The sequence below is a fragment of the Neltuma alba genome, unplaced genomic scaffold (assembly GCF_004799145.2).
Source record: "Neltuma alba isolate B1F8T4 unplaced genomic scaffold, ASM479914v2 tig00011901_pilon, whole genome shotgun sequence".
In the NCBI taxonomy this organism is placed as follows: Eukaryota; Viridiplantae; Streptophyta; class Magnoliopsida; order Fabales; family Fabaceae; genus Neltuma; species Neltuma alba.
The window spans coordinates 30003-40520 of record NW_021636499.1 but is presented as its reverse complement, the minus strand read 5'-3'; the positions used below and the strand labels follow the sequence as shown (position 1 = coordinate 40520).

The following is a 10518-nucleotide window of genomic DNA, read 5'->3' as shown; positions in this document are numbered from 1 at the left end:
CTTTGTCTCCCATGCCCTCTCCTTATCATTTTCGTGGAAATAACATTTTAATGCTTGTATTCAATAGCATGATCCATCTACTTCCTTTCCAAAACCAAATTATTAGATATAGTAAAGTGAGAAAGGATGGAGAAAATGTTGGAGCAAAAGGATAAAAAGAAAAGAGAAAGAAGGAAAATGCTGAAATCAAAGAGAGAGGAGAAGCCGGAGATTAAAGAAGGAAGAAGAAGAGATAGTATAAAAAGGAAATTTTGTTCACCTAAAAAACGAAGAACGATTTTACTTTTTTATTAAAAAAATATAAATGTCAAATGATGTGATAAATAGAACTAATTAAAAAGAAAAATGGCCAAAAAAACCCTTAAAAATAATAAATAGGGAAATGGGTTCCTAAATTAACATAATTGTTTGAAGAGACCGAGTCTTAAATTATAAATATAAAATGATAGCTAAAAGAACAAAAAGACTTTTTACATCTTATATCATCTTCTCATTCACAGACCCAAAACCATTTTCTTCAACTTAGCTAATTAAACTCATCTTCAATCTAGCCAAACCTCATCATCCTTGTTATGTCTACCTTTGCTTCCTCTCCTTTTCCTCTCTTGAAGAAGCTGCCGTTGAACGACGCATCACAACTACCAGTTTTGGTTCGAACCTCCTCTCCCTACTCTTAATCGCCAACTCCGCTGAATTCTAGGGAGGTTTGAGACTAGTATGCATCGATATGAGTGGTTGGAAAATGTTGATTGTTGAGCTATTGGATTTTTAGAGAGATTTGAAGAAGGCTGCTACAGGATAGTGAGTTAATTTATGCAAAAATTGGTTGCTGTCAAAGAACCTCTAGTTTTTTATTATTTGGCTTATTATTGTTGTAACTACAAACTTGTTACTATGATGACAATAACACGGCATGAAAATCTCAAAATGTTGGTCTTTTGTTTATAGGCAAAACAATGTTAAAATTTTATATTTATCAGTTCTAATGGGTAACAATATATATCTATTTAGTGTTATTAATGAAAAACACAGTCACATACTTGTAATTTTTCTTAGCAAACTTGTTATTTAGCTTACTACTCTTGTCATTTGGCAATGAAATGTGGAAATAATGACAAGTTTCCATGAAACTTAATTTCATGATAAACCTAATTACAGAATTGTTATTTCGCTTATAACTCTTATCAATTGGCTTATTATTCTTGTCATTTGGTAGTAAAATGTGGAAATAATAGCAACTTTTCATGAAATTTAATTTCATGAGAAGCCCAATTACAAAATTGTTATTTCTCTTATTGCTCTTATCATTTGGCTTACTACTCTTGTCATATGATGGCGAAATATGAAAATAATAACAACTTTTTATAAAACTTAATTTCATCAGAAATCCAATCACATGCTTATAATTTTGCTTATTAAACTTGATATTTGGCTTACCACTCTTACCATTTGGCTTACCACTCCTATCATGTGGTAGTAAAATGTAGAAATAATGACAACTTTTTATGAAACTTTATTTCATGAGAAACTCAATTACAAAATTATTATTTCGCTTACCACTCTTGTCATTTTGCTTACCACTATTGTCATTTGGCTTACCGCTCTTGTCATTTGCCAATGAAATGTGGGAATAATATCAACTTTTCATAAAACTTGATTTCATTAGAAACCCAATCACAGGGCTTGTTATGTTGCTTACCAAACTCGTTATTTGACCTATTATTCTTGTCATTTGGCTTACTACTCTTATTCTTTGGCAGTGAAATATAAGAATAATGACAACTTTTCATGAAATTTAATTTTATGGGAAGTCCAGTCACAGGGCTTGTTATTTTGCTTACCACATTTGTTATTTGCCTTAACACTCTTGTTGTTGGCTATATAATATGAAAATAATGACAACTTGTTATGAAACTCAATTTCATGAGAAACCCAATAACATATTTGTTATTTCACTTAACACATTTGTCATTTGGCTATATAATATGGAAATAATGGCAACTTATCATAAATTAGGTAAATATCATGTAAGCTATACATAATTGTCATTGACAATTAACAACTTAGCCTAGTGAGCAACTAAATACTGTAATAAGCTCCTGTCCAAATTTTCGAAAACAAAGGGGATTCTTCCCAAAACATCCTGATGACATTCATGCCAAAAGTTTGACAATTCACCCTACCAAGTAAATTCAACACTTAATTACTTTTGATGTTATAACGAATAAGTTATTCCAAGTAATAAGTGAAGTATAATAAATCACAACTCTACAAATAACAGTTCTTTCTAATAACAATACTGCATATGGAAATAACATGTTTACTATTGTAAATAACAAGTAAAGTATAACAAATTATAACTCTGCAAATAATAACCATTCTAATTAAGAAGACTGAATATGAAAATAAAAAGTTCACTATTGTAAATAACAAATGAATTACAACAAATTACAACTTTGAAATAACTACCATTCCAAGTAACAATACTGAATATAGAAATAACAAATTCATAATTGAACTTGTGTCCCCAGATTAAAGTAATCGTCACTAGTGTTCCAGAAGTAAAGCTTGATAAAATTCAAACCACATAATAGAAACCTTTAACATATCCAAAATCATATAAAGGTGATCAAGTACTCAACATGTGATTAGAAAAATCATTAATCATTTTTTGGGGATTTTGATCAAGTTAATTAATTAATCATGCATGCTTGAACCACATACTAAAAGACAAAACCTATTTCAATTTTATTAGAGAATGAGCTCACAAAAACATATAATGATAAGCGTTTGCTTCCCAATTGTGCGTTTAAAATAAGTTAGAGGAGGGAGCTTATTTTCAACCCTGAAGAGCTTATTTACTGTTCTAAGTGTGTCAGAAAACTTTTGTTCCCTCTTTCTCTCCCTTCTGGCATTATTATTCTCGTGACTTCACATGTTTTCTTTTTATCTAGAGCAGTCACCGAGTCCTCTCCCTTCTGCAATATTTTTTTCATTTATGTGATGTTTTTGAATTTAATTTACTCAATCAATTTCACTTCTTCATATTAAATTAATTTAAATTTATTGTATTATCTCAATTCGTTTTTTTTTTGCCATGTTTCACTTTATATTTAAAATATTTTTTATGACTTCTTTAAAGTTTTAAAATTTAATTCACTTATTAAATTTGACTTCTTCATATTAAATTATTTTAATTTCATTCTATTATATGAAATTATTTTTTTTAATCATGTTTCATTATTTATTAAAACTCATACCCATTTTGGTCATTTTACAATCAAATTTACTTTTACTCGACTATAATCCAAACAACTTTTTACCAATCTCACTTTTGCAAACTAGCTTTTCTGAATTCCAATCCAAACACAATTCAATTTATCCAAGTTAGCTTTTAGCCAACTTTACTTTTTCAAAAGCTACTTTTCTAATAAGTTACTTTTCTAATTGTTGATCCAAACAGACCCATATCTTGTATTGTTTGTAGGGTAAAGGGGCATCCAGCACCCCAAATTTTTTTTTCAGGAACACCCACCACCCTAATCTTTTTTTCAGTGTAATTTTACCCACCATCTATTTTTTTTAGTGCAATTTAACCCAATTCCAACAGACCCCCAACGTCTGTTAAGAAATTTTTTTTATAAGTCCACATCAGCACAGCTAAGAGGATGAAAATTGATAGATAATAAAAAGAAGGGAAAAAACAAACCGAGCTCGTGCGCCCACTTTGCAAGCACCAAAACCCCACCTGTTTGTGCGATTGGGAACACTAGCATTTAGTGAAGGAAAAGGCAACAAATTCGTGCGAGGAAAGTTGTCTTGATTTGGAAAGGTAACAACCTTACTTTTGTTTTCCTTGTATGGTCCCACATTTGAAATCAAGTTTGTTGAAAGGGGTTTTATAATCAGAAAATGACGGAAGATGCGAACCTGGGAGATGATGTGGAGTTGGATGAAGATGATATGGCGTGGGACGAAGATGATGTGGCATTTGATGTGTCAGTTGCTGAAGATGATGTGACGGTCCATTTGTCAGTGACTGAAGGCGATCTGGAGACCATCAGTTGCTCTGACGTCGATATAGGGACAAGGAAGCTACGTTGAGGAACAAGATATGAAGTTCAACACATTGGTAAGGCTCACATAGTTGAAAGAATTTTTGAAGTAGTTTGAGAAGGATAATCAACTGCATTAATATCATGATGAATTCGAATGATAAGAGTTTATTCAATTACAATCAGGTATGCGATTATTGTTTGGCTACGAAGTTGTTTCTGTCTAAGATCAAATGTCATTCTTGAATATGTACTCGAGAAGACCAAAGACCAATTCTCGAATATGTATTTGAGAAGACCAATTCTCAAATATGTATTCAAAAATATCAGTTCTTTAATATATATTTAAGAATTGGAGCCCATTCTCGATGTTTGGCTAACTAGCTCCTATGCTTGCTAAGGTCAATTTTACCTTGGCAATGGAGATTTTTTATTCATCGTTTTCCTCACGGCCTTCGCTGCTAGAATTTGCAATTCGTTTAGGATTCCAATGCTTGCAAAGTCAAATTGCTCCTCTAAAACAAAGGAGACAGAGTATGAAGGAAAACAAAAGTAAAATTTCGAAGTAAGATTGTTACCTTTCCAAATCAAGACAACTTTCCTCGCAAGAATTTGTTGCCTTCTCCTTCACCAAATGCTAGTGTTCCCAATCGCACAAACAGGTGAGGTTCCGGTGCTTGCAAAATGTGCACATGAGCTCGGTTTGTTTTTTCCCTTATTTGTATTATCTATCAATTTTCATCCTTTTAGCTGTGTTGACGTGAACTTATAAAAAAAAATTTCTTAACAGACGTTAGGGGATCCATTAGAATTGGGTTAAATTACACTAAAAAATAGATAGTGGGTAAAATTGTACTAAAAAAAAGATTGGGGTGGTGGATGCTTTTAAAAAAAAAGAGATTTTGGTAATGGGTGCCTTTTTATCCTAGTTTGTATTAGGTAATCTACCTGCAAACACATAACTGAATCTAACCAAAGTCTTATCCAGAAATTTTTTTGGTATTAATTTTGGCTTGTGTTTTCAGCCATATAAGTGGCAGCTAGAAACCGATAGTGAACAAACCACTCCTCAACTTTCTTTCAGTCAAATTTCTAAGGAAACAAGCTAAAGAAACAGAAAAAGCAATCGCAGCCTGGACAAAATGAACCTGAAATTCTCAGCAATTTTGGGGGGCAACATTGGCAAACAGCTTCATCTTGTATCAACAATCTTTTCACAGATAGAGAAGAGAGAGTGAGAGCAGGGGGGAGATGGGGGTGGCATTGAGGAAGGAGGTGGGGTTGGGGGAGAAGGAAAAGAAAGAAGAAAGAGAGGAAAGAAAATGACGGAGAGAGGGAGGGAAAGAGAAGAAAGAAAGAGGAGAGGATGAGATGGAAGAAATAAAAAAAGAAAAAAGGCATTTTGTTCATTTCAATATTATTTCATATTCTCTTCTGGGATAATTAAGTTAATTTAAAAACCCATTCTATAATTTCATATGTTCTGGGATTTTTATTTGTAATTTTTCTAAATTAAAATTGTTCTTGACAATAATTTAATTTTGAACTCGTTTTTTTTGTGTAAACAACATTTAGTGTGGTACTTGGTAAATATTACTTTTGATCTTTAATATAAGATCTTATTTAACTTTTATTTTGATACTAAATATAAGATCTCAATCTATTTTATTTATTATATTTATATATTTTTTTAAGGTTCTAATAATAGTAATTCTAATCAATACACTTAATTAATAAAAATATTTTAAGAAAAACAATACTTATATATTACAAATAACTAATTTAATTTATTTTTTTAATTTAGTCAAATTAATTAATTAGTTTTTATATTTAGCAGGTGAGGAAGTATTTTTTATCTTTGGATAAATTTATCATCGGAAGCATCATCGGAGGTATAATGAACATAGTATATCTGTATTTATATGTAGCAGCAAGAACCAAATTAGAGGGAAGACTGGACAAACTAGCGGAGTTGAAGGCCACCGGAAGTTCCCTCATCGGAGAGAAGACGCGCAAGATGTCGCTGGTAGACTACGCTTCCTCTTCGGACGAGGAAGCTCCCGATTTCGTTGAAGAGCCCCAACATCCTCAAGACAATCCAGCGGCACAAGCATCGGCATCGGAACCTTCACCTCCTGCGACGCAGTAATTCTCAGTTTCTTTTGACCCCGTTTCTTTTCTTTACATGCTGACATCACTTCCTTTCAGAAATCGATTGTTGAGAAATTGCTTGTAAATTATAAATGGTTGCTGTGCACACTTGCTTATTGCGAAAATGAGAAAATGCTTATATATGGATTTCTAATGGAATACTGTTGTTAGGATATTCTGATACTGGAAAATTCCGGAATCTGGTTGTGCTTGGTAGGAATTCAGACCTCAATGTGCTTTTGAGAAAGTGAAATATGGAGGAATTTAACGTCAGGGATGTATTTAGACCTTTAGTTCCAATACTCTGCCAAAGTTCACTTCCGCATTTTCCACATTTCTCTTTCCAGTCCTAGCCATCACACCCTCCATTAAGGGTGTTTGAAACCGACAAAACCCAACTCATGGAAGGATTAAATCGTGGAAAAACTTGTCAAAATGACTGAAATTGTTCTGGTTTCATATTCTTTAAAGGGAATCCAGTAGGTTTGGTCTCCTTTTCAGTTGGAAAATTTTCCCTAATGTAAATTGCAAATTTCATGTTTGTAATTTGTAAAATTTACAGACCAAACATGTTATGAATGCAGGATGCGAATGTTTACTTCTTATTCTCCGCTTGTTGAATTCCATCTCCAGACCCTACAAATGAACTTTAGTTCTTCTTTTTCTGTTTGGTACCTTGGAATATTTTGGGAGTTTGTTTATGAATAAATTTTATAAAATTTGGAGCACTCATTGCTGACTCTTTTAACAAAATTCGGCAGATGGAGGGGGAAAGCGGCTTGGTGTTGATGTGTTTTGTAAATAGGCCTGGGTTTACTTGGATGGAACATAATGTTAATATTCACAATGGTTTTTGGTTTATGTCTTTTCAGCTTATCAGTGATTGAATTTCTTTTTAGCCTCTCTTATTCTGCTCCACTACGATTTCTTCAAGGAATCCTTGATAATTTGATGAATATTTCGAGTGACCCTTGTTTGCTTTCCACACCCCCACCCTTTATGTTTGGCTAGTTCTGATGTTGAGACCAAGAAAATTTGTTTTACTCTTGTATCTCTTTAAAATCCCTTTAAATAGATAGATTTTCTGGAAAATATTTTTTAATTCAACATACAAAATGTGAGTGTATGAGATATAGAAGGTAATCATGCTACCTACTGCCTGCTGTTTGATAGACCGTATTACCAAAATATGACAGAGAGAAACGGAGAAGACTCTAAGGGAGTGTGTATATGCTTACATTATCTATTTAGCATTGCCTATACTGATGGTGCTTCTTGCTCGATGAATATGGTCTCTGGATTCTGTATTTTTTTGCTGCATTTTCAATATGTAGGACCAAATCAGGATCTTCATCAGACCAGGAGCCGGAAAAAAAACTAGATTTGCCACCTCCTTCTTTGGAGAAACTTCCTGATGCTTCACTTCTATTAAATTCACCAGCGGTATCTTCCAATCTGATGAATACTAGCGACCACTCCTCTCGAGTAGCGGCTGCTCAGGCTGAAAATGCCTTTCGTAAGAGAGACTCAAATGGGTTGGCTCCCTCTACACTTCGCAGTAAAGTTCCTAGAGGTGACTTGCCTCCTTCAAGGACTGTTCCAGATACTTCCAGTGGGATGCTAGTTCCACCTCAGGTCAAAGGAAGGTTAGTTGTGAAATATTATAGAATAATTCTATTAGCTTCTAATACGCTCATGTTGCGCTCACTAGACGTTTTTAAAATCTAGCTTTTTATTTTTTAATAGAAATATTATGTGATAATCGGTAAACAATCCAAATTGGTGGTGGGTGACATTTAGACAATAACCTTACTTTGAAATTGGCATCGACTTACTGCTTCAGTCTGTTATTTACTCATTTTATATTTTTTAATAATATGATAATTTTTGCTGTTTTTCGTATGTACCGTATTTTAATTTTATTGGGACTACTGGCTAATGTTCTGCAACTTTCTATTAATATTATTTTTAATCATTGAGAAAGGACTATTAAGAATCTCTCTTGCTTGTATAGCAAAAAAGTAAACAAAAATGGGAGAATAAAAATAAATTGTCTCAAAGCCCTCCAATCCTTGCGTGAATCAGAAATGGGGGAGGCCTACCTTGTACCGAAAAGACTTTAGCTCCTCAAAGACCTTCATCTTACATTTCCCTCCAGGTGTTTTTTTTTTTGGTTGGGGGGGTGGTTGATGCGTGGGGGATTTCTAAGGAAAGCGGAAAAATCTGATATTTACCTGATTCCCAAACAACCTGCTTACAACTGCCACATCAGCATGTTTTTGAACTTCTGTAACACATGACAGGAGCCTTTGCCAGAGAAGAACGGGGGGATCACATCAGAGCATTATTGGGGGTAGAATACAGAGACACACCATTTGGTCTCTTAATTATATACCTCTTGACAGTTTTTGTTTAGATTTCATCTTCTAAACAATTTAATCCTTCGAAACTTGTACCTTTCTATCTTTTAAACGTTAATCCTGCTGTTGGATTGAATTGTTCATTCACTCTCAACTATGAAGGACTAACTCAATTGCGCATGAGTTTGTTATGAAGAGATTTGTTTGCATAGGAGGGGGGGGGGGAAATCCAAGGATTACATCATAAGGAGGCATAGTTTTGAGGGACCAGATCGTATGGTCACTTCGGACTAAAATTGCAAGAAGGGGGAAATTTCCACAGAAAAGATAACATATTTGGGATTCAACCCCTAGTTGCATAGGAAGTAGAGGAAAGAGAGAGGGGGTATTCGTGGGAGACGAACCTCAATCCAAGAACTCATAACCCCTAGTTGCATATTTATTATTGATAGCCATATTGCCATACAGAGCGAAGAATTTTCCAAACTATAGTCCTCCTGCCTATGCTGAAACTTGTATGCCGGAGGCATATTCTTCTGTTGTCGTATCTTCTATTATATACTTCTGTTGATTTTATTGTATTAAAATATTGAACTCTATTTATAACACAGAAGAGGTATGATGTCATCTCCCTGTTTTTCTTGTTGTAACCATATTTTCAGTAAGGCACACTGCTTATGCTGCAGCGTCTTCTATCAGATGACATGTATTCTTACGACTTTTGGATCCCCCCTCCCCCCAAACCCAGGGGAACATTTTAATTTTATTCAATATGTGTTTTTTATGAGAATAGGTTCTTACCAGTCAAATTTCTTAAATGCCAAAACGAAGCAGAAGCAAATTGTCTAACCACATGACGGTTTATTATTGTTTGTTTGAAATAGTGTGGATAGATATCACCAAAAGAAAGAAGGAAATTGCCTGGATAGATATGATTATAAATCCATGGCTTGGTGTTCTTCTCACGTTTTTCTGTTCTTGTTTAAGCCAAAGCTAAGATTACAGTTTGTACACGGGACTCTTGCATATATTTATCACTGAAGACATCTGTTATTGGATCCACTGTTGAAATGATACTAGTATTCATGGAATTCTGATTTGTGTTTTACAGGAGTAACGTTGTTACAGAAGACATGGCCAAGCTATTTGTCAATAAGCCCAAGCCTTCATCAGCTCACTAGAGATCACATAATGATGAGCGACTAACTTGCAGCCTCGCATGTTCCAAGCACTGTAACTGTGGAAGGCCTTGTTAAATTTGTACTTCTTACTCTAGTATGGACAGCTGCATAGTTTATTTACAACCCTAGGCTCTTCTAAACTTTTATAGGGGAAGATACTGATCCAAAATGTGTGAAACTTGTAGGAGGAACATGAGTAGTTTCTGTGAGACGGATATAAGTTTTGCGCAGGTCTCTTATTTGAAGAGAATTTAAATTTTAAGCTGATTGTTGTTGATATAATGGGATAAACTCCCTGAGAAATATGTAACCTCGGTTGTGTTTTCTCATGTTATTAAAAAAAGATTGATTTTTTTTAAAAATTGATTATTTAAATTTTATTATATCTATGTTTCATTTCATATTAATTAAGTTCCTATAATTTCGAAATGGCAATATGAATGGTTTTCATAATGTGTAAGTTCAAATAAATGTTTTTAAAACATCAAATAAACTTCATCCTAAGGCTGGCATCAATTTTGAGAAATACTACCTCTGGTTCTAATTATACTATTTCTGGTTTTAAATATAAGAACTATTTGATTAATTTAAACAGATTAAGAAAAGAAGTTAATTTAGTTATTTGTAATAAATAGGTATTGTCTTTTCTAAAATATCCTTACTAATCAAGTTTATTGGTTAGAACTACTATTATTAAAGGGACTATCTTAGGAAAGAATGTATAGATATGAGAGATAAAGTGGATTGGAGTTTTATAATTAGGACTAAAAT

General features: G+C 33.5%; 1 protein-coding gene across 1 annotated transcript; it reads left to right on the top strand.

The window, feature by feature from the left end:
* Nucleotides 1–5947: 5947 nt before the first annotated feature.
* Nucleotides 5948–10050, top strand: LOC114719270 (uncharacterized). Its single transcript, XM_028904743.1, has 3 exons — nucleotides 5948–6200; nucleotides 7541–7852; nucleotides 9678–10050. Exons 1-3 carry the CDS (start codon nucleotides 5953–5955, stop codon nucleotides 9745–9747), a joined length of 630 nt encoding a protein of 209 aa, XP_028760576.1. The 5' UTR covers nucleotides 5948–5952; the 3' UTR covers nucleotides 9748–10050.
* Nucleotides 10051–10518: the final 468 nt, after the last annotated feature.